This window comes from Cucurbita pepo, chromosome LG01 (assembly GCF_002806865.2).
Source record: "Cucurbita pepo subsp. pepo cultivar mu-cu-16 chromosome LG01, ASM280686v2, whole genome shotgun sequence".
NCBI classification, from domain to species: domain Eukaryota; kingdom Viridiplantae; phylum Streptophyta; class Magnoliopsida; order Cucurbitales; family Cucurbitaceae; genus Cucurbita; species Cucurbita pepo.
Genome location: NC_036638.1, coordinates 7,376,047 through 7,394,524, shown reverse-complemented (window position 1 = coordinate 7,394,524; position 18,478 = coordinate 7,376,047). Strand labels below are relative to the sequence as shown.

Below are 18,478 nucleotides of genomic sequence, written 5' to 3'. Positions count from 1 at the left end.
CGAGGGCACTTGCGTTTTTATTTACGGAGGAGTATAAAATGTCGGCGTTTTAAGTTGACGCTCAGTAGACCCGGTAATGATAGAAATTAATGGGCTCAAAGATCAAAGAAGCCCAATTACATCCCTTTTATATACAAAAACTCAGCCCAAATTCCAGGCCCGGCCCAAATGCTCTTCCTAACGTTCCATCCACACCCATTTATAAGTAATAAAAAGCGAATAAAATTATAAATTAAAGATTTAAAAACATGAATTTAACATAATTTAAAATATAATCATGTATTTTAACTTCAATATCAAGATACACTAAAAACACAAATCTTATCTTAAAAAAATTATTGTTTTGAATTACAAAATTCAAAATATAATTTAAATATATGTAAATTTGAATCGAGTATTAATATTTTGTAAACTGATATTAAGTGTATAATGAAGAACGTATACTATTTAATTGCTTGGTTTGACATAAAAACCAGCCGGCTAAGCCTGCCATACTTTGATTCTATAGCTAAAATAATCTTTGATCGATAAAAGTAAAGTTTTGAAGGCTAATTTATACATTTAAATATAAAACCCAATAAATAAAATTTACATAAATTTTATGCACACAATAATCTTAAAATTGCAGACAAATAAAACAAGACAGAACATAAATTAAAAGTGTATTTATATTAAAAGTGTATAAATATTTGTGTTTATGTGCATCTTTATCATAGGTATCCTCATGGCAAGAAGGATTGGAATTTCCGTTTTTATTCTCATTTTTGTGTTCTTTAATTTCACAAATTTTACTCTCTCTCAAGATGCATCTCCTCCTCCTCCACCACCGCCGTTGAATACAACCGATGGTGCACCGCCGCCGCCGCCGCCATCCAACACAACTGGCAGTCCACCTCCGCCAGCGCCATCCAACACAACTGGCAGTCCACCTCCGCCAGCGGCATCCAACACAACTGGCAGTCCGCCTCCACCGCCGCCATTAAACACAACTGACGGTCCGCCTCCGCCACCATCAAATACCACTGAGAGTCCACCACCGCCACCCGACACCAACATCTCACCACCCGCACCTTCGCCTGACGTAAGCTCATCTCCGGCGCCGGCGCCGGCCACGAACAAAGCATTGAATGAAAAGGGTGGTGCAGATTCAAAAGGACTGAGTGGCGGACAAAAGGCAGGCATTGCGTTTGGAGTGATCATAGGAGCAGGCTTGTTGGGATTCTTGGGATTCATTTGCATCAAACGTCGTAGTAATTCCAGAAGAAGCCGCTATGGATATTCCGCAAGAAACACAATGCTTTAACCCAATGTTTTTTTTATTTTATTTATTTTAGTCTCTATAATTTTAATACATTTTAAATTGAATTTGATTAAATAATAATAATAATAATAATTTTCATATAATAAACATAAAAAATAATATATAAATATATTTTATAGTTTATAAAAAGATTGATAATAAAGATGGGCTTACTAGCTTTTTGTTATTTCTAAAAGCGGCCCAGTTCATAAACCAGAAGCTAAAATACTTTTGTCTCCTCCTATGGTTCAAAATTATATATAATAATTAAACATTTAATTATGTGTTTAATATATCTTAAACCAAACAAGAATATTAAAATTGGTACACAAATGGTTAAATTAAACTAAAACCACTATTAATTCACTTAATTGTCCCAAAAACTTAGGGGACAAAATAAATAAATAACATAGAATGAATGAGCTTTAAGTCAAAGGAAACCACCTACTTTGTTGGAGTCGGTCATGAGAGGTAGTTAGTATCATTGGGCACTGATCCTCGTTCCCATGTCCCAATTGTTAGATGACCCATGATCATTCCCTAACTTAACAAGTTCTCAAAACTCGAGTCTCAATCACCTATCGACCGTTGATACTAACCGTAGACTAGGAATGAGGATCGAGAATCAAATGGAGGGTTAGTGGCCATCGATTGAGGAATGGTAACTAACGATTGAGACTGAGAACTGGTGACTGGGATCGAGAACCGACAACTTGAAACCGAGATTGGGACGGGTGGTTGATAAGATCCAAACAAAAGTGAAATTGCAAGTAAGTTACAGCTTGTCAAGTTTATAAGTTTGGATTTTTTTATTTTTTAAAAATTTTTGATAAAAAGAAAAATAAAATAAATGGCAATGAGTTGAAGATAGAATAGGCACTGGCGATGTGAGCGAGAGGTACAGGTTGTAGCCGAGCAGGGAGAGAGCGATTGGAGAAAAAAAAAAGGAAGCGAGGAGCGATGAGAGAGATAAATGTTCGATTTTTATGGCTTAGTTTCCAGTCTGTCTCCTTCTTAAATAATGGCATCCTCCATTCCCTGCACACTAACCGCCAATTTCTCATTAAAACTTCCCCATATCCCTCCATTCCCAGTTCTTCTGTCATCTCCAAATTCTAATGCAATTTCTTCCCCCACACAAAAAATACATACATACATATATATATATATATATATAAAAAATTTAAAAAAAAAACATTTACTTCGAAAATATCCCGTAATCATCAACTAACTTTAAATTTGGTTAGGAATCACGACTCTCCACAATAACTTATCATGATTTTGCTTTGGATTTCCTCAAAATGCCTTGTAATAATAGAGATAGTATTACTCGCGCGTATAAACTCATGATCTTCCATTAAATTAATTAATGTGGGACCTACCTCCAATAATCCTCAACAAATCTAAATCGTCAATTTAATATTGTATTTTTTTTTTAAGTATAATATTTCGGTGAATGATATATATTTTAATCTAATGAATTATGTTTATATTTTAATATTAAATTTGTTTTTGAGGAAGAAAATAGAGGGACTTATCCATTTATCCAAATATTTGGAAGTAAGCATTTAGTATTGAAATTTCTGAATTTAGGCAACTTTTATGGTTGGCGTGTGGTGTATAAAAATAAATTTTAGAAATAAGATTAATTGAAATCATTTATTGTGAGTCGTTCTCAAAATAATATTTTGATTTTTGTTTTTTAACTATATTTTTATTATAAGTAACAGGTTTAGATAATTGTTGTTTTCCATTAAATTCTACTCTCTATATGAAAATTATGATAATTATTTAATCAAGTATCAAAATATTAATTTTGTGATTTATTAAAAGTAAAAGCAAAATAGAATGAAACTGAAATAAAAAAATATATATTAGGAAAATATTAAAAAAAAAAAAAAAACTCGGCGTTAATTCCCAAATATACGTTAAGAAAAGTGGGATAAACCAAATAATAATAAATAAATAAATAAATAAAATAAGTAAAGTAGGTTATCATTAGTTCGTGGACTACAGTAATTAAATTTTGATTTTAATTCTTTTGTTTTGTAAAAGTAATTCCAAAAATAGAGCTACATAATTTTTTAAAGTGGGACTAAACTTTTTATATGTTACAATTTTAGAGAGGAAAAAGACAAATTTAAAATATTAACTTATTCTTATATATATATATATATAAGGTGGTCCAATTACTTATTTATTTGTATTTTTTAAATGTTAGTCGAATCCATAAGATAGAATATCATATTATTAAAAGAAGAACTAAATTCTATTGATTATAATAATTTTGTAACCGAAATTATTGGATATTTCACATTAATTATACTTGTATTCAAGAGCGACAACACAGTAAAAGTAAATCTGTCACTTTTTATATTTATAATTTATATATTTTTCAAAACATGATAAAAAAAATTCCAAATATTATTTAATTTAATTAAATAATTCACTCGCATGTGTTATGGCTTCAAAAGAAAGTTCAACCTCTAAATTAATCCAATTATAAACGTTTAAATATAATTATTAATTTGAAGTTTTAATGGATAATATCCTCACCATATTTGAATAAAAATTATTTTTTCGTCAATAAAATATGACAATAGTTAATTAAAATACGCACCATTAAATTTAAATTATGCTTATAAACATCGGACATATTCATTTTTACGGTCGAACATTAAAATTTATTGTAAAAATGTATTTGAATTTTTCTAATTGTGTATATAATATTATTTACAATATCATTTATGTAAATTAATATAATAACTTATGCGTGATTATATAAATAATTTTAACTATATAGTTTAAAATAAAATAAATAGGCACATAATATCTTGTATCTTTGTTTAGTTTTTACATGTAAATATATATTTTGAAATAATTACAGAGTTTAAATATTTTTAAAATAAATTTGAAAATATAAAAATAAAAAATAAAAAATATTATCATCAAGTAAAAAATGAAAAGAAAAAAAAAATCGGAATATTGGAAATACACTAAGCAACATAGGAAAATATATTCTAGAGTACGGGACCAAAGGGATATAGTAATATTATAGACCCTACGCTGTGGGAAGGCTACTGGCCAGCACGTAAGCAGACAAGTGGGCCCCGCTGAAATCCAATCCGAAGGGTATTTTGGTCAGAGAGAGGAATTTGTAGAAAGACGTAATGTTTTTCTTTATCAGTGCAAAAAATAAAATAAATAAATAAATAAATGGAAAAAGAAAAATGGAAGACCAAAGCGTGTTCATGTTGAGTGCGTCTCCATCTCCTCTTGCCGACGGGTTTGGCGGTGGGCCCCACAGTAACGACAAGAGTGCGGGAGAGGGAAAATAAAAAAATATTATTATTTTTTTACCAGCAAATTTGACCGTTTCCTCGTGGTGAAAACAAGAGAACACAAACCGTTGGATTAAATCACCGTCAATCCACGTGGACACCTTTCCGATCGTTGAAAAAATTAACCGAACACATGGTTATGTGCGGCTCGTTAACCTACCCCCGGGGTTTGGTTTTTCACAATTAAATGTAACAACAAAATTCCTAGTTGTAACAGTGTCGTATGTGACCATGGATAATAATAAAACGGTGTGGTATACGTCCACCGGGAAAAAACAAAACGGTGTCGCATGTTGTATGATTTTTTGACTTTCTGTTTTTTTATGATGATGGTAAATAATTACTAATTACTCTGTTATTTATTTACTCTCTTCCTATTTAAAATTAAAAATGTTGGTTCAACATTATAAATATTATAAAATTTACTGAGTTTAGTTTAGAGTTTCATTAGCCCACAATTCAAATTTATTTATAATATAATATAATTTTTTAAAAGCTCCAAATTTTAGAGACTTGATAAATTTAAAATTTGCAATTTATAAATTTTAAACTCCACAACTAAATTTGTAATTTAATTTAGTTATTTTATTTTTCAAATTTATCTTATTTCTTTTGTCAAAATTGTGGCACACTACAATTGCAATGGAATCTATTAATTAAATAAAAATTACGTTAATCTAACCTAGTTCAACAATTATAATTTTAAATATTGTAATAATTGTGAACAAAGAAAAAAATATGAATAGTAAATGGTTAGATTACAATTTAATCCTTTAGAATTGTAAAAAAAATTAAATTTAAAAACTTTATAATAATTTTTTAATTTATAATATAAGTTTAAAGGCGTGTATTAATTTATTATTTAGGATAGATCTCTAATTTTTTAAAAATATTTTATCGATTTCAATTTTGTACTTAATATATCTATATATTTAAAATTTTAAATAGTCTACTAAATATAAATTTAAAAATGATGTTGGGTAAAATAGATGGTAAAATTAATGGTTATTTTAATTCAAGAAGATCAAACTCTGTTAGTTGGTGAGTATATGCATCCATGTCTGTTAAACTAGGCTGAGGCCGACACCTAAAATTTTGGTATTAAATTTATAATGGAAGAAAAATATATTTTTGCTAGGGAAAGTAAATGACGAAAATGCCCTAAACTTCGTCGCTCTCAAAATACTGGATAACCACTATTTATATTATATGTTGGGAGGGAGAGAGAGGGAATATAGGCGTGGCTTCTTTTAGAATATAATAATAATAATAATAATAATAATAATAATAATAATAATAAATAATAATAATAAATAATAATAATAAAAAAGAAAAACAGACATGCTCTGCAACGACTGAAATTTGGCTCTTCGTCGACCTCTTCCTCCTCCTCTTCCTCCTCCCGCTGCCGCTATTTCGTTGGCTTTTTCTTGATTTTGTTTCTCTGGTGGTTGGCCGCTTATTCTTCCATTCGCATCTTCCCCCCTTCATTCATCAAAAGATTTCGAAACCTTTTCCAGAAAAAAGAAGAAAAGGAGGAGCGATTACCAATTTGTTTGACCCACTACCAAAAGAGAGAATCGGTTGAACCGGAATTCCGTCTCCATGATACGAGGCAGCTTTTTACAAATTGCTTTTAGGTTTACCCACTTCTCTCTCTCTATCTCTAAGTTGGGAAATGGGGGGCCATAGATTTCAGGGGGTCGATTAATCAGGCAATTTCTCGACACATTTCGGGGCCTGGTTTCGAAATTGAGAGCTCGATGTTCATTTCTCTGAATGGCGTGATCTTCGAGGCTTAATTTGTTTGATGTATAGTTGAGCTTTGGATATAACGTGTTTTCTCTCCCGAGATTTTCTTTGGTTGAGAAATCTTTTTGTGTTTTGTTTCTCATCTGGAAATGACGACCAATTTGTTGGAAATGCAAGAACCGAGTATTGATACGGATAAGTTGAGCTATGAGATTTTTTCAATTCTCGAGAGTAAATTCTTGTTTGGCTATGACGATCAGAAGCTTTGGATACCGAAGCAGATCTCTCCGGTTATTGAATCGATGCCTGAGGTTCATCCCCGGCCGGAAGCTCAAGCGGACGCCGTGAATGGCGTTTCGGCGATTAAGAATCAAAGGGGGAAAATCTGCATTCTGAGCATCGATAGCGGTGGCATGCGGGGGATTCTTTCCGGTAAGGCTTTGTCGTATCTTGAACAAGCTCTCAAGACGAAATCCGGCAATCCGGACGCTAGAATCGCTGATTATTTCGATGTTGCCGCCGGGGCTGGCATTGGAGGTATTTTCACGGCGATGCTTTTTGCGACCAAGGACCAGAGCCGTCCAATCTACAATGCGGAGGAGACGTGGCGGTTTCTCGCCGAGCAAGGGAAACGATTCTACCGTTCGTCTTCAAGTCTCGGCAACGCCTTTCTCCGACGGCTACGAAAACCTAGCGGCTCTTCCTCCTCCGCCACTGCTACTGCCACCGCCGGTTTGGAGAAGGCGATGAAAGAGGCATTCGAAGAGAACGGCAGAACGTTAACGCTTAAGGACACTCTTAAACCGGTTCTAATCCCTTGCTACGATCTCTCCAGTACGGCGCCGTTTCTATTCTCCCGAGCCGACGCTCTCGAGACAGAGAGCTTCAATTTCCGGCTATGGGAGGTCTGTCGAGCCACATCAGCCGAACCAGGCGTGTTCGAACCAGTTCCAATGCAGTCCATCGACCACCAAACACAGTGCCTCGCCGTCGACGGTGGATTAGCCATGAGCAACCCGACGGCGGCGGCGATCACGCACGTGCTGCACAATAAGCAAGAGTTCCCATTCGTGCGAGGGGTTGAGGATCTTTTGGTTCTGTCTTTAGGGACCGGTCAACTGTTCGAGGTGAATTACGATTACAATGAAGTGAAGGGCTGGAAAGCGAAGCAGTGGGCTCGACCCATAGCTCGAATCTCCGGCGAGGGCGCGGCCGACATGGTGGACCAAGCGGTGGCCATGGCTTTCGGCCAGTGCAAGAGCAGTAATTACGTGCGAATTCAGGTACGGAAACACTCTTGTTCTGGACTCCCCTCCCCTATGAGCATAAACCCTTAATCAATTCGTAATAATCTTTTTTACTCTGCCTTTGTTTTTCACTCTTTGTTCTATTTTGGGTGAATATTATATGGATTGATATTGGCGTAATAGGGTGCAGAAGATACTGTGGACAGCCTGTGATATGGCCTAGAGATAATCCACCATAACTTCAAAACTATTTTTTTACGTATCTTTTTAAATAGAGATTCAAATTCATGATCGATCGGTCATAGAAGACCCGAATCATTAATCAATCCAAAAACTTAAGCCGATGAGTTACGTTCGCCCGAAACGTGTTTTAGATGGTTTCACTTTTAAGATTTTGCTCCAATCTGTCTTTTTCACCAAACCCATCTTTTATAGAACAATATAATGATCTAAATTTCAACTGTTTGAGCATTATTTATCTTGATCTTTGAAAGGAACCGTTCTTCATTTCTTACTTTACCAACACTTTTGTCTTTGTGAAGGCTTGATGTTGACCAAAGGATCTAACCATGAAATTGATTTTGTGGTACATGGTAAAACGAGCTAATCAAGGAGAGTTTGTATTATTTTTCTCTGCTTTTAAGGGAACTAAAACGTAGACTGTTTCCCAATTCTTGCGCCAAAAGATGGTAAATTTTGGCACTTTACTTTCGTATTTGCCCTTCTTTTTAGTATTGTGAAGGGAATGAAAAAGGTACCCATCGCTGGCATGTCTTCTTACGGAATGGCTATTACTCTTGTCCATATATTTTCTGTTGCTTTATCCCAATTGGGACCCATTTTGTCATTAAATTTATGCTGTTTTAAAGCTTTAGATACCCATATTATGAACTTATTAATGGTAATTATTTGTGGGGTTTGGCAGGCAAATGGATCCAGCAATGTTAAGTGCAGTCCCAATGTGGAAATAGATCCAAGCCCTAGCAATGTAAATATGCTGCTTGGATTAGCAGAAGAGATGCTGAAACAGAAGAATGTTGAATCTGTTCTGTTTGGAGGGAAGAGGATTGCAGAGCAGACTAATTATGAGAAACTTGATTGGATTGCTGCAGAGCTTGTTCTTGAGCATCAGAGAAGGAGTTGCAGAATAGCTCCTACTGTTGCTTTCAAGCAAGTGCTACCCTCCTCAAACCCATAGAGAGATAAACTCCAAGAGATAGAAGAAGGTAAGCATATATATAGCGTCTTTGTTTTCAATTTCTCTGTAAATTATATTATATTCCTCAACGATCGATCCATTAGCTTTATTTACTTTTCTCTATATAATCGACGTGTCGGGTCATGTCCCATTTCTTGCATTATGCTCACGTTCCAATGGAAATTTGAAGAGTATCCCCGAACGCCCATGTGAGATCCCACATTAGTTAGAAAAGAATATCTGCTAGTAGTGGGGGCTTGGGCTGTTACAAATGATATCAGAATCAATCACGGGTCAATGTGCCAGTGAGGACACTGGGCTCCCAAGGAGAGTGGATTGTGAGATCCTACATTAGTCGGAGAGGGGACGAAACATTCCTTATAAGAGTGGAAACCTCTCTGCAGACACATTCTAAAATCTTGAGGGGAAGCCTGGAAGCGAAAGCTCGACAATATCTACTAGTCAGTGGGCTTGGTTGGGCTGTTACAGTCCCAAACCCGACCATTAGACTTACCTATTCTTGTGGCAAGCTTAATACATAAGACTGTCAATTTGTGGGTTTGTGTGGGGTTGTCCTAATCCTTGTGGTAGCTCAGCAAAAGGGTGAAAAAGGCAATGAATAGAAGCCTGCTTTGTTTGGTTTTAACGACTAGAACATAGGTAAGCTAGGAGAAGGCCACCGACACTTGGTAAAGCTGGGAGAATTAGAGGATAATTCTAGTCAATGTCTTCCACATTGAGAGTAGGCACCAAACCTGTCATTCTGTAGTACACAGCCGTTTTATTAGGTTTGACCAATGGGATAGGAACAAGCCTTACCCATTTATTTTTCCATTGCATTTTAGTCCCCAACATTTGTAATTCTTTGCTATTTAGTCCTTAAGATATAACTAAATTCAGGAATAGGGGTTTAGGTAAAAAGCAAAAGGGTGTAGAGGTAAAAGTTGTGTGTAAGGTAGAATACATACTGAAATCAACTTTTTGACAGACAGTAAAGCAGTAAAACAGGGTGGGGAGTCAGAGGTAAAAACCCCTCCAAAGGGAACATTTTCAAAAGCTACCAATTTTAGTCAGAGAAAATGGTTACCCCATTGAAGCACGCCTATATTTTTCCATTTCCTTATAGTTAAATTAGAATGTGATTAAGAGGGTAATTATTGTGATTAGAGTCTAATTAGTGATTGTTTATTATTACGTGCAGGGAAAATGAGACGAGATGTCACAGAAAGAAGAGAGAGTATTAATATTATTATTAATATTATTATAAAATTGTATGTGGAATTGAAGGAAAAGGAGAGGGACAAAATGGTCAGAAAAGGGTGAAAAAATCTTAGTGGGATACTTTGCCTGCCTAAGGCAAGGCAGTGTGGTGTCCACTCCACCCTTTGTTCTACAATGGCCAACCTTCTAAAACAACCAAAAAAATATTCAGATCTCAAAGCTGTTTTGCAAGTCAAAACAAAATATTTCAGAATTTCGTGTTATTATTATTATTATTATTATTTTAAAAAATATATATATTTGAGAAAATTCTAAGCCAAATTCCTTTTTTGATTTTTGATTTTTGATTTTCAGTCTCTTTCGGTATTTATTTGTTTCAGCGACCGACAGTTTCCTCAAGAATGGTGTTTGGATTAACGCCTCAAAATTAAAGTGGAATTTTTATTTTATTTTTTATTTTATTATTTTATTTATAAGACTTGTGGAGCCCATTCCTTAATGAGACACAAAATTAGATTTTTTATTTTTTTATTTTTTTTATTTGATTGTTAAATTTTTCTTTAATGAACTTTATCTCTCTCTCTTTTTCTCTCTCCTGTTTTATTTTTTCCTTTTTAAATTTGTATATCTTTGTAATTAGTAAATGGTTCCCAGAGAATTTGGTGTCGGAGTTTCTTTGGACATTGGAGATCATTTATATCAGATGTTTTTGTTTAAGATCGTTCATGTTTTCTGATTGGATCTTTGATGGAATGCTCTACTTGATTGATGTGGGGAGCGTTTGAACCTCTAGGTATAACTTTACTAATTGAGCTATATTCACGTTTGTCGAACGTAACTGGCTTAACATACATTAGTATGAAAGTAAGTTTTCTAATAGTTGAAGAAGGGATAGTGTACTAATGCGATATTGTGAAATATCTACTAGCAGTGGGGCTGTTACAAATGGTAGTAGAGCCAGACACTGGACTATGTACTAGCGAGGAGACTGTCCCCCGAAGGGGGTAGACACGAGGCGGTGTGCCAGTAAGGATGCTGGCCCCGAAGGGAGTGGATTTGGTGGGGTCCCACATCGATTGGAGAAAGGAACGAGTGACAGCGTCAGCGAGGACGTTGAGCCCCGAAGGGGATGGATTGTGATATCCCACATTGGTTAGAGGGGAGAACGAAAAAACATCATTTGTAAGGGTGTGGAAACCTTTTCTTATCATACCTGTTTTAGAGGCGAAAAGGAAAACCCAAAGATGACAATGAGAAAACTCAAAGAGGACAATATAGGCTAGCGGTGAGCTTGAGTTATTACATATATGTAAAGGGAGATAGGTGGGTTTGGTTGGTAGGGTGTGGAATTTTTTTTCGGTTTTGACATGGAAGCTGTGCAGTCAGTTGAGCTATATACAAGTTGATCCAACGATGAACAATAAGTCCCGAAAGAATGAAATTACATCGTAGCAATGCGTCATGAACGGGAAAGTTGGTGGGGGGTGGGAAATTGTTTTTGGGTATTGGCATGGTACTGTGCGCATGGGGTTGGCTTTTTGAAAAGGAAGAGATTGTATTGGTTTTATGAATCTCTTCTTTATTTTGTTTTTCTTTCCACTTCATTATTACGGAATATAAAGTCAAGGGTTTTGTTGTTGCTAAGGCTTTTGTGGGGAATTAGAGTTATCTTTCACTCTCATATTTTGATGCGCATGAAAGCTCTGTATAAAAAGCAAACTCCATGGATCCTTCTTCTTCAAGAAACCATAAAAATCATCAAAAGTGTGTATTGAGGACGAGGATGTTGGTATAACTAGCTTAATCCCCGTGATTGAACCATCTAAAAAGAACGTATGGTATAAGTAGTGTAATAGTCGAAGCCCACTGTTAACCGATATTGTCAGTTTTGGCCCATTACCTATCTCCATTAGCCTCAATTTTTAAAACTCAGTCTACACAAGCTTATATAGAATGCTTAGTTCCTCTCTCATACCGATGTGGCACTCGTTCCTCTCTCCAATCGATGTGTGATCTCATAGTCCGCCTCCTTATGGGCTCAACATCCTCATTGGCACACCTCCCGTTGTCCACCCCATCTTCGGAGCTCAGCGTTCTCTAACACACAGCCCAGTGTCGGGCTCTTATGTTGTCAACTTCCCCCTACCCGATAGTTATATAATGTAAACCGTTGTTGTTGCGTTTTTGCTTGTATCATATAGTACCAATTTCAATCTTTCAAATCCTACTTTCAAAATTCTCTTTCGAAATCTCTCTACCCCCGTTTTCTAAAACTTTCTTATTGAACTGGGGCCAGAGTCTCGAGTATACGTCGCTTGCCCGTAGGTGACGCAAGAATGAATTGACTTAACTCACTTGTTGCCGAGAAGTGAGTGCTGCACAATCGTAAGTCCACTGTCATTAAAAGAGTGATTGTGACAAGTCTTTTCTAACCATTTTATGCTCATGATCACTCTCATTCGGACATAGTATTTATTCATTTACGTACGTTACCTTCCATGAATTAAAATTTTGTAAATTTTTAATATTTTAATGTACCTAAAAAATGACTATTTTAGTCCAATTTAAATTATTCTAAAAATAGAAATTACGGAATTTACTAAATTTTCGTCCAACCTAATTGGAAGGCAATAGCTATAACAAATCCCAAATTAAGCGGAAATTAGTCCGCATAAATTGGCTTTTTTAAAAAGGTAAATCACGGACCGAAGTCCCAACCTAGCAACCACTACCGGAGACCAAAATTACTGTAGTAATTAAATCCCGTACCGTCTTTTTACTGTTCTGAGTTAATTATATTTCAAATTTAGCGCCTGAATGGTCAATTTCTTTCAATCTATTCACCAAAAGCGATTGAAAAAGAGAGTTAAAGAAGGTGCTTTCACCCTCAAATTTGACGTTTACTTTGCTTTTGATTCACAGCACCTGCAATCATTTGGATATTATAATTTTGTTTTTTTTTTTTATATATAATTATTTTTGTATTTAGCTTGATTTGGTTAATTTAAAAAATAAAATAAGAGGAAATTACTATATTCTTATAATAAATTAGGAAATTACTTATGAACCAAATTATTAAAAAAAAAAAAAAAACATTAAAATTCAACACATCTCTCGTCTAAATTAATTTCCGCATATTTTGTTTTCACTCATATATATATTATAAAAAATTTCAAGAGGTCGTTCAACATAAAACACATTTAGTTTCCATAATTGAATTACTGAAAAAAGGTGCACTTTATTGGTACAAGCAATGACTTTAAATTCTGTTAAGTTTTTCTTAGCTATTCTATTTTCAAGATTCCTCTAATGGGATATAATTTAAGTTCATTCATATAAATTTTAAATCAAAGATTTTATCGGACAAATATGATAATTATGAAAAATTTAATTAATAATAAAAATCATATTAAACAATTAATATAATATAAAATACTAATTTTAAATGTACAAATATGTACAAATTAAAGATCATTAAGCATAATTACTATATTGATATTAATAATTTAATAAAAATAAATAGTAACAACAATACCTAAATAAATAAATAAGAATATATAATAGCGGTGTTAAATTTATGACATGACTCACAAAACGAACAAAATTATAGTATATATTTATTCAATCCACTTGCATTTTTATGACGAAAAGAAAGAAATTGACGGTTGATTAATACTTGAACGTAATAAAATAATGATGATAGAGACCAAATTATCAAATAATTGGATGCTTTATGAAATGAATTATATAATAAGCTTCCAAAACAATACCCTAAGTTTTGTTAATTATCGCAATCAAATCTTATTGTCAATTGAAAAATCATTGTTCTTTTTGAGCTTTATAAATGAGACATAAACCTCAATCACACAAATGCAAGTGATATTAGTGGTGTTTTGCTTTTGGAGGGCAAATAATTGATTACAAAAATAAAAATAAAAATAAAATAATTATAATGTTGGTTTGGTCAATAATTATAAATAATTGGGTGTGAGTAAGGATTAAAGAAGCTTATCCCTTCTGCAAATTATGACTCCAATTTATCACCTTCATATCCTGTCCCCCTCCTACTCATCATTTCTTTCACAAATTAATACACTAATTTTAATTTAATTTAATTTAATTTAACAGACCAATTTTTCACTTGGGTAATAGAAAAAAGACATTAAAGCTATATAAAATTAGTTATCCTAATTTAAATAATTAATACCCGCTCAATAGTGGATCTGTTTTGATATTAGTTAAGACCCCAAGCAATTTACTTGACCCTTACCCGCTCAATAGTGAATCTGTTTTGATATTAGTTAAGAACGAGAATGATGTTAATTTTATTTAGAAAGTATTTTATTAAGAAGAAAGGACTCGAGCTCCTCAAAAACTAGGGTAGACTCGTCCTCGAGCTTTCCAAAACCTATGGTAAATGTGTCGGTGATCTTCCTAAACAATAATTCTGTCGGGGATCATTTGATAAATATGTAGTTTTTTATTTTATTTTTTCTTTTAACTATTCTTATAAAAACTAGTCTACATCTAATTTTCTTCCTTTTATCAAATTGTTATTAAAAAAAAATTAAAAGAAGAAATTTAAATTTAAAAAATAAAAAATAAAAAAACAAAATCAAACTGGAAATTAAATGATTGATCCAAATGAACTCCAAATGTATATAAAAAATGGAGGAAAACAAAGAAAAAGCAAAGAGGAAGACAAGGTGTAAACAAAATCAAGAGGAATAAACTCATTTAGGAATGCAACAAAAATAAACAAAATCAAACTTTTATATAACTGAATGCGTTCTGCTATTCTGTAATACAAGACATCTTTATGATATATATTTTAAAATACAAATAAAAGAGGGAAAAGGAAACTATGGGGATTTTTGAAGGCTAAGATCTGATGAGGTTCAAGGTAAAAGTTCTAAGAGAATTCCATAACCACCCTGGAGGGAGCATGTGTTTTCAACACCATTTCTTCATATTCATCACTAGGATCTGAGAGGGCAATAATAGCTCCTCCAGCTCCAATGGACGCTTCTCCTTGATGTAAAACAACTGTTCTTATCACGATATTAAGATCAAATGTCTGATTGTACGAGATATATCCAATGCAACCCGAATAAATACCTCGAGGACAATTCTCGAGGGAGTCGAGGATTTCCATGGACCTCAACTTTGGTGCTCCTGTCATTGAACCACCAGGAAATGCTGCTTTTATACAGTCAATGGCGCTTACATTTGGCTGTTTCTTGCCTCGAACTGTGCTCACCATAGTATGCACAGTTGCATATGATTCTATGTCCATGAGAAGTGGAACATGAACAGAACCCGGTTCACACACACGACCGAGGTCGTTCCTTAGAAGATCAACGATCATTAAGTTTTCCGCTTGGTTCTTTTCACTATATCAAGAGAAATCAATCTAATAGTGAGCAAAAATGAGGTTACCAATGATAATATCTTGTCAAAGAAAGTCCCTATTGTACTTCAATTACTAGCATTGTTTTTCAGCACTAAATTTGAAGAACATACCTATACTGCAACTGCATTTTGAGCAGTTCATCTTCCTCTGTTGTCACTCCTCGCTTGGTAGTACCTTTAATGGGTTTCGCTTCCAGCACACCATCCCTATTCAACTGCAGGAACCGTTCTGGTGATGAACAGCAGATACATATATCTTCTTTTGAAAAATTTAGCCAAGCAGCATAAGGTGCCGGATTTCTTTCTCTGAGCCTGAGGTAAAGTCTCAGGGCATCAGTTTCCTCAATTTTTTTCCTAATTTGGGTTGTGAGGCACAACTCATAGCTTTCGCCGTCTTTGATGTATTGCTTACACTTCTCAACATCGCTCATGTATTCCTCCATCGATTTCTCGGCAACAAACTCAACCTTACACTGAGTAAATGACACATTGAGTGAACTTTCTTCAATTAACTTCTCTGGAACAGAAGTTCTCAATTCCATAAGTTTGAGCTCAGCATCGTCCAACCAAGATGTAGAAGTATTACATTCTTCATGTATGGATAACAAGTAAACATCATCCGAAGAGTGATCAATGACCAAAAGATTGTCAGCGAAGAAAAAACACGCATCTGGAGTTCTGGACTTGTGTTGGTTGTACGGTGCACCACATTCTACTTTGAGTTCATATCTACAGAATATAGAGGGTTATGTTAGAAAAGTGTCATCTATTTATTAGCATTGCCAATATTGTGGAAGATCTTTCGTTTTGTAACCATTCCAATATTAATTGTTCATATATACTCCAGTATCTAGAATGACAAGCTACGAGAGGGACATCTGAAAGCACATCAAAATGCGTAAACCCATATATAAAGTTACCTAGCACCTATAACATACTCTTAACTCTTATAGCTTGCTTGTAAGACAGTCTTTGTAGTTTTAAAACGATAGTCAGGTGGTTTGAAAATGCTCAAATTATAGTCGAATTGAAATCACTATTCAGAGGCCCAAATTTGTTTCAGAAAGAAACTTCAATTTTTCTAATCTGGGTCATCTGAATACTAAAATGAAAATAACTTCTAAAAAATAGTTCCACAGACATATTGTCATTACATTCCGTAGTTGCTCAGTCAGGGTTTATGGCAGTTTTCGGAGGGTGTCAGAGATCAATTTCTTTGACCAACAGGAGAGCCCTTCGCCAGTGGATAAAGAAAGGACTCGGTTTAGACAGGGATACTGGAGCTGCACACAGCAAGGAAATGCAGCGAGTTGGCAAGCATTTTATGTCTAAAAGAGAATGAAAAGGACAGGACAGGGAGGTACACCAGAGGAAAATTACGTTTAAAGCTTCAAATATGTCTGTGCTCCAAAGCTCGGGGTTCGAGAAGGGGGCAATGAGCTGTTTATTTTTTATTTTTTATTTTTTGTGTGGATTTTTTTCCTCTAGGGTATCGGCCATGGCTTTCAATTTTGAGTTAAGTTTGTCGTTCTAGATGCTGCAACACTCAAAAGAGAGTGACACAAACACCAGAAAAGGAAGAAAGCATCAACACGCAAAGGGAGTAGCACAAAAGCCACGAAGCCAAAGACGAGAGCAATAGCCAAAAGCCCAAACAATCCACAACTCAGGGCCAGAGAAAGCCAAAAAGGCAGCAGCTGCGCCCAAAAACTGAAAACCGAGGAGCTAAGCAAAACAAAAGATAACCACTTCAGCCCAGCCAAAGACAAATGCACTTCAAGGAGAAAAGAAACAACATCAAAAACCAAACCCCCATCCTCAAGAGTTGATCTCGTAGAGTTCAGTGCCACATTTCTTTAAAAAAGAAGAAGTTTTTTCTTTTCCATCTAATATGTTGATGCGATTGAGACGAGACTCATCTAACAAATTAAGAAGATTTAGTTTGTTCTTCAGGGAGTTTTTTGATTGAGGGATTATTGACTAAGATCCTTGCTGATCGGTTAAAGAAAGCACTTCTTACTACAATTTCTGATTCTCAAGTGGCTCTCGTTGAAAGAAGATAGATTTTGGATCAAGTCCACATTGCCAATGAAGCTATTGAGGACTTAGGAACTGTAAGTAGGTAGAAGATATTTTCAAGATCTAGAAAGCCTATGATCATGTAGACTGGGACTTCCTAGATAAAGAGCTCAGGCAGAAAGGGTTTGGTGACAAATAGAGAGCTTGGATCTGGACATGCACAAGATTTGTCAATCGTTCCTTCCCCACCGGCAAATCAAGAAGGTGTAATAGAGGGCTTTCAAATAGGGAGCGATAGTATATACCTCTCTCACATCTATTATGCTGATTACACGATTTTTTTCTATTTTTAGTAAGGAAGAGATCTTTTGTTAATCTTAATCGATTCTTATTCTTCTTTGAGGCTATGTGGGGTCTAAAAAATAATGGAGGAAAATGCTTGGTTATTCAAGCTGTCTCATTGGGTTTAGCTGTTGGGGTATAAAATGGGTGTTTTCATCTTTCTATCTTGGTCTCCCTCCAGGGCATAACCCCGGAAGTCTGATGGGAATCCTAGTGTGGAAAAGATACAGAAATGTCTCTTTGAAAGAAATCCTTCTTCTCTAAGGGAGGTAGGCTGACTCTTTATCCAGTAGGACTATTTGTCGAGCTGTCAAGGTCAGTTTTATCGATTATGGTTGATGATTTTGGGATGCTTCATGAAAACAATTGGCTGAATACACGACCGGTTGGTCGCGGTTTTGGTGGCTTTAGGATGTTGATAGAATGAGATGATATGTTGTTGCATGACGCTAGATGGCCAAGCCTTGACGACAAAGAAAGAGATAGCAAAAAAGATATGGGAAAAAGGAGAGATAGAAAGGAACGTTTAGGGAGAAAAAGATATAAAGAGGAAGGGACAAGAGAGAAGGGTTAAAGATTGAAGCACAGTGAGAAAGAGAAAAGAGAGAATAAAATATTTAATGACTAGTTTTCCTGAAAAAAAAAA

The 18,478-nt window shown here is 34.8% G+C and overlaps 3 protein-coding genes across 9 annotated transcripts in view; 1 reads left to right on the top strand and 2 right to left on the bottom strand.

Annotated features, from left to right (window-relative positions):
• Positions 1 to 798: 798 nt before the first annotated feature.
• On the bottom strand, positions 799 to 1,801 carry LOC111808203 (glycine-rich cell wall structural protein-like). Its single transcript, XM_023694049.1, has 2 exons — positions 1,749 to 1,801; positions 799 to 1,269 (listed from the first exon to the last, which is right to left on the bottom strand). Exons 1-2 carry the CDS (start codon positions 1,764 to 1,766, stop codon positions 799 to 801), a joined length of 489 nt encoding a protein of 162 aa, XP_023549817.1. The 5' UTR covers positions 1,767 to 1,801.
• Positions 1,802 to 5,970: 4,169 nt separating this feature from the next.
• Positions 5,971 to 10,290, top strand: LOC111802187 (patatin-like protein 6). Its single transcript, XM_023686459.1, has 3 exons — positions 5,971 to 7,676; positions 8,566 to 8,866; positions 10,040 to 10,290. The coding sequence occupies exons 1-2, from the start codon at positions 6,543 to 6,545 to the stop codon at positions 8,836 to 8,838; spliced, it is 1,407 nt and encodes a 468-aa protein (XP_023542227.1). The 5' UTR covers positions 5,971 to 6,542; the 3' UTR covers positions 8,839 to 8,866; positions 10,040 to 10,290.
• A 4,524-nt stretch (positions 10,291 to 14,814) lies between these two features.
• Positions 14,815 to 18,478, bottom strand: part of LOC111796007 (aminodeoxychorismate synthase, chloroplastic-like) — a 12,613-nt gene continuing 8,949 nt past the window's right edge. For all 7 annotated transcript variants that reach the window (XM_023678695.1, XM_023678686.1, XM_023678711.1 and 4 more), the window contains 2 exons: positions 15,583 to 16,200; positions 14,815 to 15,452 (listed from right to left, as the gene is read on the bottom strand). In XM_023678695.1, coding sequence (XP_023534463.1) covers positions 14,972 to 15,452; positions 15,583 to 16,200 — 1,099 coding nt within the window. In that variant the 3' untranslated portion in view covers positions 14,815 to 14,971. The remainder of the gene's footprint in view (positions 15,453 to 15,582; positions 16,201 to 18,478) is intronic.

Bases quoted from the DNA above. Each gene is read 5' to 3' on its own strand.
- LOC111802187 (XM_023686459.1), top strand. From the start codon at position 6,543: ATGACGACCAATTTGTTGGAAATGCAAGAACCGAGTATTGATACGGAT. The intron at 7,677-8,565 runs GTACGGAAACAC...GGGGTTTGGCAG, and splicing joins GTAATTACGTGCGAATTCAG to GCAAATGGATCCAGCAATGT.